The sequence below is a fragment of the Crinia signifera genome, chromosome 7 (genome assembly GCF_055691185.1).
Source record: "Crinia signifera chromosome 7, ASM5569118v1, whole genome shotgun sequence".
Classification (NCBI taxonomy): domain Eukaryota; kingdom Metazoa; phylum Chordata; class Amphibia; order Anura; family Myobatrachidae; genus Crinia; species Crinia signifera.
Window position 1 is genome coordinate 19,955,481 of NC_139223.1, and position 18,881 is coordinate 19,974,361.

The 18,881-nt window shown below is 47.4% G+C and overlaps 3 protein-coding genes across 3 annotated transcripts in view; 2 read left to right on the forward strand and 1 right to left on the reverse strand.

Moving 5' to 3' along the window:
* Positions 1–5,990, forward strand: part of LOC146019919 (E3 ubiquitin/ISG15 ligase TRIM25-like) — a 25,416-nt gene extending 19,426 nt beyond the window's left edge. Inside the window, exon 2 of the mRNA XM_083152576.1 lies at positions 5,869–5,990. The gene's annotated coding sequence lies outside the window, so the exon portion shown is untranslated. The remainder of the gene's footprint in view (positions 1–5,868) is intronic.
* LOC146021088 (uncharacterized) lies at positions 1,049–10,026 on the reverse strand. Its single transcript, XM_083154888.1, has 3 exons — positions 8,718–10,026; positions 8,169–8,237; positions 1,049–1,089 (listed from the first exon to the last, which is right to left on the reverse strand). Exons 1-3 carry the CDS (start codon positions 9,541–9,543, stop codon positions 1,049–1,051), a joined length of 936 nt encoding a protein of 311 aa, XP_083011014.1. The 5' UTR covers positions 9,544–10,026.
* Positions 6,108–15,004, forward strand: LOC146019918 (E3 ubiquitin-protein ligase TRIM21-like). Its single transcript, XM_083152575.1, has 4 exons — positions 6,108–6,240; positions 7,788–7,892; positions 8,181–13,133; positions 13,313–15,004. Exon 4 carries the CDS (start codon positions 13,314–13,316, stop codon positions 14,895–14,897), a length of 1,584 nt encoding a protein of 527 aa, XP_083008701.1. The 5' UTR covers positions 6,108–6,240; positions 7,788–7,892; positions 8,181–13,133; position 13,313; the 3' UTR covers positions 14,898–15,004.
* The last annotated feature ends 3,877 nt before the right edge of the window (positions 15,005–18,881 follow it).

The following is an 18,881-nucleotide window of genomic DNA, read 5'->3' on the forward strand; positions in this document are numbered from 1 at the left end:
TATGCTACTGCCAAGAGGGGCTGGCCGGCCTCCAAACAAACTCTGGCAAGATGGATCTGTCTTACCATAAAGCAAGCGTATGTGCAGGCGGCTCAGGTTCCGCCTCATAAAGTTTCAGCCCACTCCACACGTTCAGTGGGACCCTCTTGGGCAGCAGCAAGAGGTGGCTCTTTGACTCAGCTGTGTAGAGCAGCGACGTGGTCTAGCCCAAACACATTTATCAAATTTTATAAGTTTGATACTTTTGCGGCCTCTTGTGCTAATTTTGGCCGTGCTGTGCTGCAGGATGCCCAGCGCCTTCCCGCCCGTGGGGATGGCTTTGGGACGTCCCCAGTGTAGTGACTTCAGTGTCCCCTTGGATGAAGGAGAAAATAGGATTTTGGTACTCACCGTTAATTCCCTTTCTCCGAATCCATAGGGGATACTGAACGCCCTCCCGGCGCTGTTCTTGACTGGGTTTGGGTGTGTTCAGTGCGCATGCTAGTTTAGTTGTGCATGCGATTGTCTGCAGTTATGGTTGACTTTATGTTATGTTTACTGTTCTTAACTCTCTCTCTCTCTGTCAGAGATTCCCTGGTCTCTTTTCTCCTCTCGGGCACGGTTAACTAAGACTGAGGTCTGAGGGGAGGATAGAGGGGGAGGAGCCATGCCACACTTCAATTTCTTAAAGTGCCGACTCCTCCAATGCATCACTCTATCCCCAGCGTAGTGACTTCAGTGTCCCCTATGGATTCGGAGAAAGGGAATTAACAGTGAGTACCAAATTCCTATTTTCTCTCTTTCCTAGCAAACCACATCCCTATATTTTTAGATGCACGCCTTCATCACGCACACTTTTTGTTAAAAGTATGGAGGGGGGCTGCAATGAGGTAGGAGGCGTCAGGAATAGTAAGGGGAGGAGTTGAGTAGGAAGGGGAGGAGTCCATGCCAAGTCTCAGATGATGTCAAAGTGGGCATGTGTGCTTTAAATGCCAGGGCCTATTTATAGTCCCAGTCGGGCCCTAGCCGTGAGTATAATTTCCTTCCACAGGTCACCCTATGGATTTATTCAGGACTGGACCACCGATGGATGGACGAAGGGTGACCTACCTACGGGCGCAACATAGGTAAGTATCAGTATGCATGGGCTCTGTGTGAAATAAAGCTTTATTTTTCTTATGTGTCAGTGTGTTTATTGAACTATTGGTTTTGCTGTGGAATTAAGAGTCCCAGCAAGCCCATTAATGGGCTCTCCCAGTGTACATTCCAGGCTTGCTGGGACTCATAGTTCCACAGAAAAGCCCAATGTTTTTTTTATATATATGTTTTACACTTGAATCAGCCCAGTACCCACATCCCAGGGTCACCGGGGACAGCACCAGGCTTCACACTGAAGCCTGCACGGATCTGACTGATCCGTGCAGGCTTCTGTCAAATATGCCAGAAAAATTAATGTATTTTCCTGACGTATTTGGCCGGCAATTAGCGTCCGTTTACCTCTTATTAGTATTTTCAATAAAGCCGCTTAGTAAATTAGAAATCTATTGAAGGATTCGTTTGAATGGTGATTCCTATGTGCCATCAATATCAATACGAATTTACGTATTTTCAAGAAAGTAAATCCCGAAAATACTTATATGCATAAAAAAATTGGTAGGCGAGCGGAGAGACGCGGGCGAGCGGAGCGGGGCGGGTGGGGGGGCGGGCTGGCTGGCTGTAAGCACAGGCGGGGGGGTGCACACACAACCCTCCCACCCTACTGCACCCACCCTGCTGCAAGCACCCTCCCGCACCCAAGCAGATTCAGTCGAGCATGAAGCCCCTTGGCATCGAGCATGTAGGTAAGTGGCACTTATGTGTCAAATGTGTAATGGGCATTATGGTGTGATATATAGTATGTAATGGGCATTACGGTGTGTTATATAGTATGTCATGGGCATTACGGTGTGTTATATAGTATGTGACGGGCATTACGGTGTGTTATATAGTATGTAATGGGCATTACCATGTGTTATATAGTATGTAATGGGCATTACGGTGTATTATATAGTATGTAATGGGCATTTCGGTGTGTTATATAGTATGTAATGGGCATTACGGTGTGTTATATAGTATGTAATGGGCATTATGGTGTGTTATATAGTATGTGATGGGCATTACGGTGTTATATAGTATATAATGGGCATTACGGTGTGTTATATAGTATGTAATGGGCATTACGGTGTGTTATACAGTATGTCATGGGCATTACGGTGTGTTATATTTTATGTAATGGGCATTACGCTGTGTTATATAGTATGTAATGGGAATTACGATGTGTTATATAGTATGTAATGGACATTACGGTGTGTTATATAGTATGTCATGGGCATTGCGGTGTGTTATATAGTATGTGACGGGCATTACGGTGTGTTATATAGTATGTAATGGGCATTATGGTGTTATATAGTATGTAATGGGCATTACGGTGTGTTATATAGTATGTAATGGGCAGTACTATGTGTTATATATAGTTGCATAGTAGGTAAGGCTGAAAAAAGACTTGCGTCCATCTAGTTCAACCTGGTATAGATATCCATTGCTGATTTGGTAGGTTCTGATATTTCACAGACAGATTATATTTCTTATTTGTACCCATGGATGTTTTTCTCCAGTAAATGTTTGTCCAACTTTGCCTTGAACGCATTTAATGAGCCAGCCGTTACCACCTCTCTGGGAAGAGAGTTCCAGAGTTTGACTGTTCTGACCGTAAAGAAATTCTTTCTACTAGCTGAATTAAATCTTTTTTCTTCTAATCTATACTCATGCCCTCGTGTCCTAGATTCCTTTCTAGTAGAAAAGAGGGTGTGTGACAGTTCCTTATATTGGCCCTTGATATACTTGTACATGTTGAGCATGTCCCCCCTTAAACGCCTCTTTTCCAATGTAAATAGTCCCAAATTGCTTAATCTCTCCCCGTAGCTTAAATTCTCTATTCCCCTAATAAGCTTTGTTGCTCGCCTTTGGACTTTTTCTAATTCAATGATGTCCTTTTTATAGTGTGGGGCCCAGAACTGCACTCCGTACTCGAGGTGAGGTCTCACCAATGCTTTATACAGTGGCATAATTACCCTTGAGTCCCTAGTTTCCATTCCCCTCTTAATACATGCCAGAATTTTGTTGGCCTTTTTTGTAGCTACATTACAATGGGCACTACATCCCAGTTTGCTGTCTATTTGGACTTCTAGATCCTTTTCAAGTATGGAATTACCCAGTTCCTCTCCGCTAAGGTTGTAACTTGCACACTGGTTGTGTCTCCCAAGGTGCATAACCTTACATTTATCTACATTGAACCTCATCTTCCATTTTTTTGCCCACTCATCTAGAATTGCAAGATCATTTTGAAGCATGGTGATGTCTTCTGATGATTTGATGACTTTGCTAAGTTTTGTATCGTCCGCAAAGATGGATACATTACTGAGTAACCCTATCCCAATATCGTTAATAAAAATGTTAAACAAAATGGGCCCCAAAACCGAACCCTGGGGCACTCCACTTAGTACCGGTATCGTATCTGATATGGCACCATTCACAACCACTCTTTGTTCTCTATTACATAGCCAATTCCCTACCCATCTGCAGATATTTTCACCCAATCCTAGGTTCTCCATTTTATTAATCGATCTCTTGTGTGGGACAGTATCAAATGCTTTAGCGAAATCTAGGAAAATCACATCTACAGCATTTCCATTATCGAGGTTTTTGCTAACCTCTTCATAGAACCCTAGTAGATTAGTTTGGCATGAACGATTTTTCACAAACCCATGTTGGTTAGTACTGAGTAGACGGTGATGGTCTAAATATTCCTGGATACCATCCCTTAAAAATCCTTCAAATAGTTTACCCACAATTAATGTTAAACTAACGGGTCTGTAATTAGCGGGATCTTCCTTTTTTCCTTTTTTGAATATTGGCACTACCTCTGCTATTCTCCAATCTTTTGGTACTATACCTGACGATAGTGACTTGCTAAAGATATATTGTAGGGGGTAGCTAGTTCATCCCTTAATTTCATTAATACCCTCGGATGAATCCCATCTGGCCCTGGTGATTTATTTGTTTTGAGTTTGCTTAGCCTCAGTATTATTTCTTTCGGCGTGAAATCCACAATGAGATCTGGCTTATTTGTCCCGTTTGTGGTAAATGTTTGTTCCACAGTCTGCTCTCCCTTAGTAAATACTGATGAGAAGAACTCATTTAACAGTTTTGCTTTTCCCTTGTCCTCAGTAACACTTTTTCCACTAGTATCAGTTAGTGGGCCTATGTTTTCCTTAATTAAACGTTTACTATTTATGTATTTAAAAAACTTCTTTGGGTTGGTTTTGCTTTCAGTGGCTATGCACTCTTCATATAATATTTTAGCTGCTTTGATTACCCCTTAACAAGTTTTGTTTGATTCTTTGTATTTTGCGAACGCCTCCTCATTCAAGTTATTTTTATAGAATTTAAAGGCTCTGGTTTTATTGTTGATAGCTGACCTTACTTTTGTCCAACCATGGTGGCTTTTTTTTGTTGAATTTACCCTTAGTTACTTTAGGAATGTATTCAATAGTTAGTGAATCAAGCACCTTTTTTAGAGTATCCCACATTTCCTCTGCATTTTTTCCCTGCATAACCGTTTCCCACCCAATTCCTGTTAGGGCTTCCCTGAATAATTCAAAGTTCGCTTTTCTGAAGTTTAGTATTTTTGCAGATCCTTTTTGATGTAATTTACTGAAGTTGATTTCCAGTGAAACCATATTGTGATCACTGTTCCCTAATTGTTCAATTACTTTTGTGTTTGAAACTAAGTCTGTGTTATTTGTTAATACTAAGTCCAAGAGTGCCTCATCACGAGTTGGAGTTTCTACCATTTGTGTAATAAACTGGTCTTTAAGTAAGCTTAAGAACCCATTGCTTCTTGCTGATTTACCTGTTTCGTTTTCCCAATCAATGTCGGGTAAATTAAAATCCCCCATAATTAATACCTGACCCTGATTTGATGCTTGTTTGATTTGGTTTAAATGAAGAGACTCTTCCCTTTCGTTTATATTTGGTGGTCTATAGCATACCCCTATTACAATATTGTTTTTTGTTTTTTTTATTATTGTCGGTTATCTCTGCCCACACTGTCTCCGAGTTGTCTTCTTCCAGGTCTGTGCTCATATTTTTCTCACATGATGTTAAGTTATTATTTACATATAGGCACACACCCCCGCCCCTTCTATTTTCCCTATCTTTCCTGTAGAGTGTATATCCCTCCATGTTTAATGCCCAGTCATGCGACTCATTACACCATGTTTCAGTAATACCAATGATGTCGTAGTCGTCCCTACTGATCACCGTTTCTAGCTCCCCGATTTTACTCACTAAGCTTCTTGCATTAGTTAGGCCATTAGCCCATTAGTTCTGAGCAGGAGTGGCAGGACCACAAGTTGGCTTTCTATAGACTCTCAGCATTCCCTCGCGTGCTGGGAGCTATAGACTGCACACACATTGGGATTAGGGCACCGCACGTGCGGGGCCACGTCAACGTCAATAGGCGTGGGCGGCACTCCCTGAACGTGCAGGTTGTATCCAATGCTCACTTGAAAATCCTGAGTGTTATCGCAGGCTTTCCGGGAAACTGCCATGACGCCTATATTCTGAGACACTCAGCCCTCTGGAACAGATTTACCGACCACCAAATGCCAGAGGGCTGGCTACTAGGTAATTACCTTTTTACATATTACCCTGTCTGTCCTTATTTGTACCTGCTCTAATGTGTGTGTTTCCTGTTTCACAAGCTTATTGCACTTCTACCACTGTGTCCTGTCTGAAAGAAACACATACCTTCCCATATAAGGCAATCACTTCCTATCTGTGTTTTAGGTGACTCAGGATATGGTTGTGTTTCCTGGCTCATGACACCTTTGCGCTCCCCAGAGGGCCCTGCACAGCACCAGTATAATGAAGCCCACATTGCAACCCGCAATGTGGTGGAGCGCACATTTGGCGTTTTGAAGAGTCGATTCCGGTGTTTGGACAGGTCGTCGGGTACACTGCTTTACCACCCTGCCAAAGTAGTGATGATCATCCAGGCATGCTGCATGCTGCACAACATAGCCCTGTCCCAACCTGCCTATGTGGAGGAGGAACATGCAGCAGTCGTGCAGGAAGCCCAACCTACCACACCTCGGGTAGTGAGGGGTACGCAGAGGGGGAATCTGGTGCGCACACACATCATCAGCCGTTACTTTTCTGGTAAGCACATGTGCCCTGTACTCCAAAATGTACCTGTGCTGTAAGTGTACTCATAAACAAATTATTGACCAATACCATCTGTTTCCACCCACATTTAGCCTAATACCATACCTCCCAACAGTCCAGATTTTATCGGGACAGTCCCGATGTCCCACCCGCGGGCGGCAGTGTCCCGCGGTGTGGGGGGGCTGTTGGGAGTCCCCCCTGTCAGCTGCTAAGCAGCGGGGAATAAACGCTGTGCGCATGCGCACAGCGTCTATTCTCGCAGCCAGGGGACTGGGGGCATGGCTAGAGGCTCACAGAGCCTCTGGGTCATGCCCCCATAGCGGCAAAATGGGGGCATGGCCTCGCGGAAGAGCCGCGAGTATAGGCCACACCCCAAATTAGGCCACGCCCCCCGAAAATTTCGGCACGCCTCCGGCGCGCAGGAGCATCGTCCCGCATGCAGACCTTCAAAAGTTGGGAGGTATGTAATACACAGAGCCCAACGGATGCACATGGTGGTGCTGACCTATCCCTTGCTGGTATCTAGCTTGTAAGTACATTTGATACATGTATGAATGAAGTTTGCAGTCAAACATGGCTCACTGGTGTTGTGGAACTACATGTGCCAGCATGCCCTGACACACTACAACCATTACAGTCCAAACCATGAGTGTCAGAGCCTGCTGGAATATGTAGATCCACAACCTTTGCCGGCCAAGGAGTTACCCCACACTACTTTAGTGCAATCCCATTGTCATATACCATTACAATATGTTATAATTCACACAATAATTGTTTTTTATAAAAATACACAAACACAATGGTATGCGGTTAGACATTTTTACTTCTGCCTCCTTTGTCAGACGCAATCTGCATTTTTGCAGGTGAAACATAACAACTGTGGGGGAATGTTACAAGCTGTTTGGGATTTTACTAAATTAACAAACATATATATGAGCTACCTTCTCCCAGCATCAGCCACCCCTACACCACTTCTAGAACCTGCACCAAGCCCACCACGGGTCCTTACACTCCGCCGGGGTGGGGAAGTGGGGGAGCCACTTATTGGGGTGCTGGATACACTGCTGAGGGTTGATGCTGCGCCACCTCCCACATTGGCTTCCAGCTGCTGTATTTGGGCCTGCATACCTATTAAGGCATTGGTCTGCGCTGTGCATGATTGGCTTAGTGCAGCTATACTTTGTGCCAGGCTGCCAATATGGCTATTCTGCTCCCTTACAGCAGAAGTTAAATCTGCAAAACGGGTGTCAATGCTGTTAGCAATGCGCACATGAGTGCCTACACCTACCCGTACACTACGTGCAATTTTGCGTAATTGAAGAAAGGTGTCACGCATGTACCCCTGGATGTTACCTATTTGCAGGCTTTGGGAGGCCATGAATTCAATCTGTTTGTCCTTGAAATTGACCAAGGAGTTAGCTACTTGGGAAGCAGAAGCTGCTGTATGGGGTGTGTTTGTGGGTGGGGGTGGGTTGGGAGACACCCCACTTGGGGGAAGATCACTCTGTGATGAGGTCTGTATTTCTTCCTCTGCCGCAAAGGTCTCGACCGGTTGAAGAATGATGTCCATTTCGTCTAACAGCATTATTGAAGAATCTGTTTGGTTGGTCCCTAGTTGTATAGCACCTGTGGATACAGATGAAGAGGTAAGTACTGATGCATATATAGGCCACACTGTCGTCTATACTGTTTTACATAGGGCTTGAGATGCTGGACGCACATACCTAGGGGTGTTATGTACTTACACATGTTCCCCGATACAGCATGTAACATTGACATGAATAATATGTCACATGCCTAGCTCAGATGACATTCATTTCCGTTGCAATGTAGCAGCAGGAGATGAATGTAGTGTGAGATATTGTTGATGTGACATGGGTGTGTGTACTGTATGTGTAATGGCGTGTTTTTTGTTCATTTACCTGCTTCCGCAGATTCTGCAGCAACGGGCCTTTTGTTCTTGGATGCTGCAGCACTTCGGGATCGACAATCTGTACAAGGAAAGATGGGCAGCCATTATGGACCTTACAATGGATAAGCATTTACAAAACCCATGCATTCAAATGACTATCATGGACAATACTTCCTTTGGATAAGGACTGCATTATTATTTTTTTCACACTATTATTTGGTAAAATTATTATTAAATTAGTAGCCACATGACAACTATTGGATAATCTGTGGTATGTAGTCATGGCAGCTAAACCACCAGTACACCACTGGGTTTTTGGCCACATACATGTTAGGCTGCTAGAAAGAATGTTACAGTGTTGATCAATATGAGCAGTTGTGGAACTACAGGGCCCAGCATTATGAGCAATTTGAAAGTAGGAGCAGGCAATTTCTTGTGCATGACCTTGCTGGGCTATGTAGTTCCACAGCAGCACTTTACTTAGCATAACAATACAAGTGAACATTATAGTTATAAAACATTGGCATGTATGTTTAAGATTGGATGGGGTCACACTTACCAGCTCTAGATGGCGTTTGCGGCCTATCGGTATCCGTCACGTGCATGCCAGACAGGACCTCAGGGGGTATGATGCGCTTCAGCTTCACCTCATACGAAGTGTAGCACACAGTGGTGGGGCTTCCTCCTCCAGTCTTGGTGGCCTCCTCCAACTCCATGGCCATTTTACTTTTCAACTGCCTTTTGATGTCGTTGAATCTCTTTTTTACATTGCGGACCAGGCGCTTGTGCTGACTGACAGCGTTCACCGCCTGGGTGATGTCCTTCCACATAGCCCTTTTGCGCTGTGCAGTGGTCTTGTGGTGAGATTTGCCAAGCAAACGGTCAAACACTGGCATGATAGCCCGGACAAGTGCAGCATTTTCCTCATATGAAAATCTGACCTTCCGGTCACTTTTGGTGCGGCCAGCTTCAACCTCCTCCTCCTCATTTTCTACTCCAGCCATGTACCCCTCCTCCTCCATGCCAGTGTCTTCCTCCTCCTCACCACCATCTTCCTCCACCTCTGACATGTGGCCCTCCTGCAGCTGCTGTGGGGTATGGTCAAGGTCTTGGCTATAGGATGGGGATGCCAGCGGATCCTCCACCTCCTCCTGCTGGGGCTGGACGCCCAGGGCCTGGTCTGGGGCTGGCCTTGCTGTGGCCATGCTGCCTGCCACACTGCTGGCTCTCCCACTTGGCTGGCTGCTGCCACTGCTCCCTCTGCCACTGCTCCCTTTGCCACTGCTTCCTCTGCCACTCCTCACTCTGCCACTGCTCCCTCTGCCACTCCTCACTCTGCCACCAACACCTCTTCCTCTACTCACACTGCCACTTCTCCTCTCCATGCTCCTAACTTCCTATCAAAGAGTGAAATGGCGCCAATGCCCCTTTTATATAGGGGGTGTGATGCATAATGGAGGGGACAGAGGTGGGCCAATAGGTTGGGGGGTTCTTACTCATGCGGAGACAGTTTTGTAAATCGCACTCCGGTTGGTCCAAAACTCGCACATGACCGGCGGAAGAACTCGCACTTTTTTGTGACTTAAAATCGCACCACTTTGCCGCAAATCGCACCTCTTCGCACTTTTCAGCCTCCAAAGCGCATCACATTAAATATGCGAATTATGACTGAAAAATGCGATTTGAAAAAGGGCGAATAGCGGCGATGTGGTGCGCTAAAAAAACATGCGCATTTATCTCATCACATAGAATGTCACCCAATGTCTCTACACCTTCACTCAATCTCTTATATATTTGGCTACATCTGTCACTCAATGTGTGAGTGTGTCTATAACGCTGGGTGGAGCCTCTGACTCCGCCCACACACACACTCACATAGTGACAAAGAACCAGCCCCCCCCCCGCAATTCGCGGCACCCCCCGCGACCCCCCCTCCCACGATTCGCAGGCACTCCCGCGATAAGCGGCACCCCCGCGACTCCCTCCCGCGATTTGCCGACCACCCACCCCTCCCGCGATTCACGGCACCCCTTGCGCCCCCCCCTCCCGCGATGGCAAAGGAGAACCGATCAAGTTTCAAATTTTTTTATGGTGCCGGGACACGGAGCATAGCTCCACCCCCCACACCCGACAGTCCCGCCACTGAGTTCTGATTGTCTCACGGCCTATTCAGTCGGATATAATGGATGACCATCGATAGCTTCAACAATCGATGGTTATCCAAGTAATATTTTACTACTATCGATGGCAGGGTGCAAAATCGCCATCAATGCCAACCATCGATGGCGTCTGCACCAATGCCCATCCCTACTCTGCACCAGGTAAAAACCTTTACTACCCCTCATGCCCACACACCTCTATCACTGCCCTGCTTTCTGTTCTCCTGCTCCGTAACTTCCGCCAGTGGGGACCTGCTCACCCTGTGTTGCCCACATTCCCCTATCATGCTTTACCACCCAGCCTCCTGCTGTCATGCACCCTAACTCCCACCCAGTAGGAGGAGACACTGACTCAGTCCTGTACTCCTGTGCTGCCACGCTGGACCCTCACCCACTGGCAGAAGCTGCACAGTGTCCCCCACCCTCCTCTTTAGTCCCCCGTATGCCCACACACCCCTATCACTACCCAGCTTCCTGCTCTCCTGAATCGTAACTTCCACCACTGGGGAGTCGCTGACGCTGTGTTGCCCACATACCCCTATCATGCCTCATAGCCCAGCCTCCTGCTCTCATGCACCCTAACTCTAACCCAGTAGGAGGAGACACTGACTTAGGGCCACCATCCTGTACTCCTGTGCTGCCACGCTGGACACTCACCCACTGGCAGAAGCTGCACAGTGTCCCCCACACTCCTCTTTAGTCCCCCTTATGCCCACAAACCCCTATCACTACCCAGCCTCCTGCTCTCCTGAACCGTAACTTCCACCATTGGGGAGCCGCTGATTCAAAAACACCCTACTATACTATTGCACACACACACAACTAAACAACACACACACACACACAAATGTCACTGTACCATCCACACTATCAATGTACATCTTACTCTGTAACCGCTTTTTCATTAAACAAAACAATACACACCCCCTTCCAAATCATATGCTCTCTATGTAACTTATTTCACCTATAACTCAAGTTGCAATACAGGCCATCTTACATACAATTCTAACCATATTTCTCACAATACAAACGTTCACAAATTAAGGGGGCGCAGCCCCTTAAGACGGTGTGAAGAGCGCCCGTAGGACATACTTTAGAACCTTGAGTTTATCTGTGTTTAGGATGGAGTGGCTTCATGTGTGTGAACTTTCCCCACAAGTAATCAGGGAAAGCAGGGTTGGCTGACAAATTACTGTAGTTATACAACTGCTACCTCATTGTGTGTGTGACTGCGTTTGTGTATGTGAGACACTCAGAAACCACCTCCCAGCTGTGTTTAACAGTTTGTAACCCCGGGTGCCGGACGGGTTCCCGACAGTCGGGATCCCGACAGTCGTTTACCCGACGTCGGGATCCCGACTGTCAAAATGCCGACAGCCGGGTGCCCGATGGCCACCCGCTATTTTCCCTCGTGGGGGTCCACGACCCCCATAGAGGGAGAATAGAATAGTTGGCTAGCGTAGCGAGCCACCGTGCCCGCAAGGGGCTTTTTTGCGCTCGCCATGCTGTCTGATTTCTTGCAGTCGGGATCCCAACTGTCGGAGTCCCATACCACACCCGTAACCCCTTCCCTTTTGCGTGACACCCTGTGCTTCCCCCCTGACACTGTACAACCCTACCCCTGTGTGTGTGACACCCTATAACCCCCTCCTCACTGTATGTGACAGTATACACCCCCTACCCCTGTGTGTGTGTGTGACACCATGTACCCTCCTATCCCTATGTGTTTGTGATGCCTTGTCAACCTGTGCGTGTGTCACCCTATACCCGCACTATGTACTTCCGCTACCTGTAGAAGCGGGGCCCCTTCAAAATTTTGCTATGGGGCCCACCAAGTCCTAGTTACGCTCCTGTATAAGTCAGATAACACCCCCCCCAAGCCCCCCTCCCGCAATTTGCCCCGCAATTAGCGCCCCCCCGCGCCACTCTCGCAATTCGCGGGCCACACCCCCTGTGACCCCCTCCCGCGATTCGCGGCACCACCCTTGACCCCCCCTCCCGCGATTCGCGGGCACCCCCTGCGCCCCCCCTCACTTGATTTACGGCACTACCGTGCCCCTCCCGCGATTCACGGCACCCTCGCGCCCCCTCCCGTGATTCACAGATCCCCGCAACCCCTACTCCCGCAATTCACTGACCCACACAACCCCCCCTCACGCAATTCGCGGACCCCCCCTCCCGCGATTCAGGGCGCCTCACGCACCCCCCCTTCCCCAATTCACGGACCCCCGGCACCCCCCTCCTGTGATTCACACCCCCCCTCCCGCGAATCACAACCCCCACTCCCGCGATTCACGCCACCCCCCCAGCCCCCTCCCGCGATTTGCGGACCCCCTCCCGCGATTTGTGGACCCCTGCGCCACCCCTCCCACGATTCTACAACCCCCCCTGCGCCCCCTCCCTTGATTCACGGCACCCCCCGCGTCCCTCCTGCGATTCACGGCACCCTAGTGCCCCCTCCCGTGATTCACAGACCCCCGCAACCCCCCCACCCGCAATTCACTGACCCACACAACCCCCCTCCCGCAATTTGCGGACCCCCCCTTCCCGCGATTCATGCCCCCTGCACCCCCCTCCCGCGATTTGCGGACCTCCGCAATTTGCCCCACATACAGTCAGATCACATACAATCATATCATCTGATTTCGTGTTTTTTTTTTTAATTGCGCACAGATCTCAGTACGACAGAGCAACTTTGAGATGCAGGGAAGGAAGATTCACAGCCGACACATCTGCCACAACTGTGTGTTGCTATAATGTCACTATGGGACAGAGGAATGTTTCCCACCCCGTGCTGTAACCAGTTCTGCGGGAAGGTGAAAGTCCTACTAATAAGTTTTCACTGAGTATCACAGCTCTACCCTCCCCCCACACAGCCATTCCCAGCATTTCTTTCACTTTCATCTCCTGTCTCTGGGTGTGGACGTTACTGCTCAGCCCCTCCCTCTGCCCTGCTCTGTATCATCAGAAAGTTTCATTTCTTCCTGTTTCCTAGAATGGCGTCTGCAGACCTGGAAGCTGAGCTGAGCTGCTCCATCTGCCTGAGCACTTATACCGACCCCGTGTCCCTGAGATGTGGACACAACTTCTGCCGGGACTGTATTGTACAGGTGCTGGATACACAGGAGGGGGCCGGGGGCTATTCCTGTCCGGAGTGCAGAGCAGAGTATCAGGAACGTCCGGCACTGAAGAAGAACAGGAAGCTGAGGAACATTGCGGAGAGATTCCTATGTAACCTGCCAGAGCCGGAGGAGACCCCGATCTTCTGTACTTACTGTGACACTCCTGTGCCGGCGGCTAAAACATGTCTGCATTGTGACGCTTCGTTCTGTGACAAACACCTGAGCAAACACAGTAAGTCTGCTGAACATGTTTTAACTGAACCCACTGATTCCTTTGAAGGCAGAAAATGCTCCGTACACAAGGAGATGCTGAAGTATTACTGCTCTGAGGACTCCGCTGCTATCTGTATATCATGCTGGGTGGCTGGGGACCACCGGGGTCACCACGTGGAACTTCTGACTGTGGCCTCTGAGAAGAAAAAAGAGACACTGAGATCTGTCACTGAGACCCTGAAGTCTGAGAGAGAGGAAACTGAGAGGAGAGTGCAGCATCTGCAGGATCATAGGAGAGAGGAGAAGGAGAGAGCCACCAGGGTCACTGAGAGAGTCACTGATCTGTTTAGGGACATCAGGGAGAAGTTAGACACCCTGGAGAGGGAGGTCCTGGATGAGATCTCCAGGCAGGAAAAGGAAATGTCTCTCTCTGTCTCTGATCTGATCACACAGCTGGAGACACAGAAGGACGAGCTGTCCAGGAAGATTAGTAGCCTTGAGGAGATTTGTAGCATCAGTGATCCATTAACTGTCCTGAAGAAAGATCCAGGAGGTGATGTCATCAGTCACAGGAGCTGTGATGTCACCAGTGATGTAAGAGCCGCTGGCTGTGTGGATGAGGGAATAATCTCACAGATGTTACACAGGGGATTTATACACTTGGCTGATAGTCTGATGGATCTACAGATAAAGAGACAGTTCTCAGTGATGGAGAAAGCTGATGTATTACTGGATATAAAGACGGCCTGTAATTGGATAATTATATCAGAGGATCGCAGATCTGTGTCTTATACTGATGTAAATCAGAACAGACCATATAGACCAGAGAGGTTTACAGAGCGGCAGGTGTTAAGTTCCTGTAGCTTCTCATCTGGGAGACATTACTGGGAAGTGGATGTGAGAGAGGCAGAGACATGGCTGATAGGGGTGGCCGGTCACAGTATAGAGAGAAAGATTAATGGTGGTGAATCATTCATTGGTTATAATAACAAGTCCTGGGGCCTGCGCCTTATTGACAAGCTGGGAGCATGTCATAGCAATATATATAAACAGATAGAGGAAAGAGATCCAGAGTCTCCTGTGCAGACAGTAGGGATATACCTGGACTATGAGGCCGGGCGTCTGTCCTTCTACAAGCTGTGTGACCCCATCAGACACCTGTACACCTTCTCCGCCACCTTCACTGAGCCCCTGCACGCCGCCTTCTGCGTGCAAGACAAGTCCTGCATAAAAGTAATAAAGTAGATACTGCAACAAGGAGATTATGTGCAAGATATCATTTACTGTGGAAAATTAATAACTGAATATTACTAATGTATTTCTTTGGGTATTGTATCCAATAATAATAAATAACAGACCAATTACTACTGTAGAGGAGAGATCTATTTGTTATAGAATTTATACATATGAGTTTATCACACAATGGGGCAGATGTATGAACTAGTGTTAAGTGCATTTCTGCAACGCCAGTTATCTGGGGGGATTATATTTCTTAATACCTAACGAGCGCTAGTGACAGCCCACCCAGTATCGCTCTCCGGGGCTGTCCCCTGCAATGCCCCCCAGTAATTAGCGAGCGGGGCGATGTATTAACAGCCTTCGAGGCATTAAATCACCCCAGGCACTTCGCTAGCTCAGGGCTAGCATTGTCCTATCCCCACTGCGGGCACAATGCAAGCCCTGCTACCGGCTCCAGGCTGCGCACGAGATCTGGTGATATAAGCGAGATCTCGCGCATGCCCAGAGAGTCGGCCGGGGGATTTTTTTTTTAAATTCACATGCGCAGGGCTGCCTGGGGCGCCAATAAGGAGAGCCGTTAACACTTGGCATACTGGCTCTCCGTATCGGCAGTTTTTTTTTAAATACATTCAACCATAACGGGTGCCCGCTTCTCCTCGTTATGCAGGAGAAGCGGGACCCTTAATTTGAAAAACTTCAGTGGCAGGTTAATACATCTGCTCCAATAACTTCTATCCATAGAGTTTGTATTGATGTACGTTTGTACATTATAATAACGTACAGAGTTCCCCATTACTGGAAAGAAATAAAATGTAATGGGACTGCGCTTTGCAAAAATAGAAAACAATTTATTTAAAACATAAAATACATTTTAAAACTTTTTTATCATAATCGTGGCCACTGTGACAAACAAGACAGACAAACAAACACATAACATTTATATGCTCTCTCACAACACTTGTTATTTATGTTAGTTTGTGTTAGTCCGTGCAAAAACCGGTTAATATGTTTTCAGATTTTTTCCAAACTGTTTTAGTAAAAAAGTCTGCCACTCATGTGCACATGGTTAGTGGTTAGAAAACTCACTCTTGTTGTATCGTCTGGTACTTGACACATGGGGATCCGGCTCTTTGACACCTGGGTGCTTGTTCTGACCAGTTCTTCAGCAGATCACTGCAGTCGGATTTTAAGAAGCGTGCTGTGCTCCCTCCAGGTCTGTCATCAGTAGCCACGAGTGTCATTGTATCCCTCTACGCGTTTCTCCGCCTACTCAAATCAGCGGCTTCCTCAGGAGGTGTATACAGTGTCTCTCATCTCCCAGCCAAAAACAGTGTCTCTCATTTTCCACGCACAAAAACCAGCTGAGGTATTGATCTCGCATAGAATCGCGAGAAGACGCATCCGTATAAAAACAAAGCACACGTCTAACTCTCCCTCCCGCAGCTCTCGCGAGAGGAGGTTGAAAGGAGACGTGACACGCATAATGATTGCGAATATACAACTAGAACGAGGCGTGAACCGGCGAACTGCGCGCGAGCGTGGGCCGGAAGTAAACCTCACATAAAGGGCTGGGAGATGAGAGACACTGTATACACCTCCTGAGGAAGCCGCTGATGTGAGTAGGCGGAGAAACGCGTAGAGGGATACAAGGACACTCGTGGCTACTGATGACAGACCTGGAGGGAGCAGAGTACGCTTCTTAAAATCCGACCGCAGTGATCTGCTGAAGAACTGGTCAGAACAGATGCCCAGGTGTCAAAGAGCCGGATCCCCATGTGTCAAGTACCAAGCGATACAACAAGAGTGAGTTTTCTAACCACTAACCATGTGCACATGAGTGGCAGACTTTTTTACTAAAACAGTTTGGAAAAAATCTGAAAACATATTAACCGGTTTTTGCACGGACTAACACAAACTAACATAAATAACAAGTGTTGTGAGAGAGCATATAAATGTTATGTGTTTGTCTGTCTTGTTTGTCACAGTGGCCACGATTATGATAAAAAAGTTTTAAAATGTATTTTATGTTTTAAATAAATTGTTTTCTATTTTTGCAAAGCGCAGTCCCATTACATTTTATTTCTTTCTGGTTTTCTTCGAGCAAAAAGGGGTTTGGTAATCCCCCTTATTGGGAACTGCTGCAGTGCAAAAATCCAATCAGCGCTCAAACCTTTCTGTGTTTTTTTGCGGTGTTTTCCCCATTACTGGAAACTGACCTGGGGGAGCCCCAGAGTGTGAGCTGCTTCCATTATATTCCGACGGGGTGTGGTCGGCAACAGGGGCGGATCCAGGATAAAATGACAGGGGGGGCACCATGATAAAAGAGGGTTTAGGTGGGGGAGGGGCGGTGTTAGTGGTGCCAGTGTACATGCTAAGAGAGAGGCAGAGAGAGGGTGGGAATGGGATTAAAAATAGGCCCTCGCATTTAAAGTGCGCAGACCCACCATGGCGACAAAAGTGAAGGATGTAGTTGTGCTCGCGCCGAAGGCGCGCTCTGGAAAAGGGGGTGTGGCCACTCAACAGGGGGCATGTCCTTGAGTGTAGTGTACAACATCACATACAACTTCTACACATTATGCTACAAAATACTAGACCCCATTATACTTTCCCCTTACACATGATGCCAAATGGTATGAGCCAAAATTCACATAATGCCACATGGATTGAGACAAAATTCACATAATGCCACATGGATTGAGCCAGAATTCACATAATGCCACACGGATTAAGCCAAAATTCACAATATGCTTCATAAACAGGGACATTGTCCACCAGATGCGCGCATTAAACATAATGTCCATTACATGTTAAATTACACCCCATTATGTCCATTATGTATTATGCCAAACACCAAAATGCCTATTAAAAATTATGCTACATAAGTGCTGCTTATCTACATGCTCATTGCCAAGGGCTCCATGCTCATTGCCATAGGTTCCATGCTCGTTGCCATGTGGGATTACATGCTCATTGCCAAGGGGGAATACATGCTCGTGGTAAATGGGGGACAGCCGCCGCCAGGCAGAAGTGATAGCCACTGACAGTGGCAGAGCCTGGCTGTATTCAGAGCACTGCAGGTCCCAGCTATTTGAAATAATACCCCTTTCACACCAGAAAATGCATTCCAAGGTTGGCCCCTTTTACACCAGCCTAGTCCCTGCATTTTCTGGTGTGAGGGGGAGAGAAAACCACCCCCCCCCCCCCTTTAACCAGTTATCTTATTTAACCGGCTATATCTTTGGAACCAACTGACCCATTTACATGAGACAAGTATCATATTGAAGAACTTTTGAGTGGGCTTTGAATGATTTTGGTCCAGTGAAACTGGAACGTTTGGTCCCAGAGTAATCTGCCCTCAAAGTACATGAACAGCATTAAATGACATTTAAAAAATAAAAAAATCGGTTTACATGCAATATCTCTGGAACCGATTGACCGATATGGACCAGCCTTGTATCATATTGAAGGCCCAGCGATTTGTAATTGAATGAGATCAACTACAAGCTTCTGTGATGCCAGGGGGGGAACTGCCAGCCGTCGGAACCGGGTGGGGTCGGAATTAACGGGTCCCATATTATCCTATGGGGAAAAACGTTGCAGCTTTGCCAGGCGATATCTCCGGTTCCCGGGGGGCTAGAGACACGGGGCTGGGCTCGTTGGAAAGCCCTGGTCCTCAGCTACAAAATGGAATGACAGGGGGGCACGTGCCCAGGTGCCCCCCCCCTGAATCCGCCACTGGTCGGCAATAAATGTGTCAACAGTTAATAGGTGAACCACTATTGGTCAACAGGCCATATGTCGACACATATTCCACGTCAACCTATTGCTTGTGTCATCCTTTTAACCCTGTTGAGCTAAGCCATGTCAACCTTTTAAATGTGTCAACTGATGACCAGTAGTGGTCGATCTATGGACTACCGACCTTGGTTGGGTTGATTTAATGACTTATACCCATTCAGACAGTGGTGTAACAATAGTGGTGCAGCCCAA

Bases quoted from the DNA above. Each gene is read 5' to 3' on its own strand.
- LOC146019918 (XM_083152575.1), top strand. From the start codon at position 13,314: ATGGCGTCTGCAGACCTGGAAGCTGAGCTGAGCTGCTCCATCTGCCTG.
- LOC146021088 (XM_083154888.1), bottom strand. From the start codon at position 9,543: ATGGAGAGGAGAAGTGGCAGTGTGAGTAGAGGAAGAGGTGTTGGTGGC. The intron at 8,238-8,717 runs GTAAGTGTGACC...TTCCTTGTACAG, and splicing joins GCAAACGCCATCTAGAGCTG to ATTGTCGATCCCGAAGTGCT. The intron at 1,090-8,168 runs GTAAATGAACAA...TTGCGCCCGTAG, and splicing joins TGCAGAATCTGCGGAAGCAG to GTAGGTCACCCTTCGTCCAT.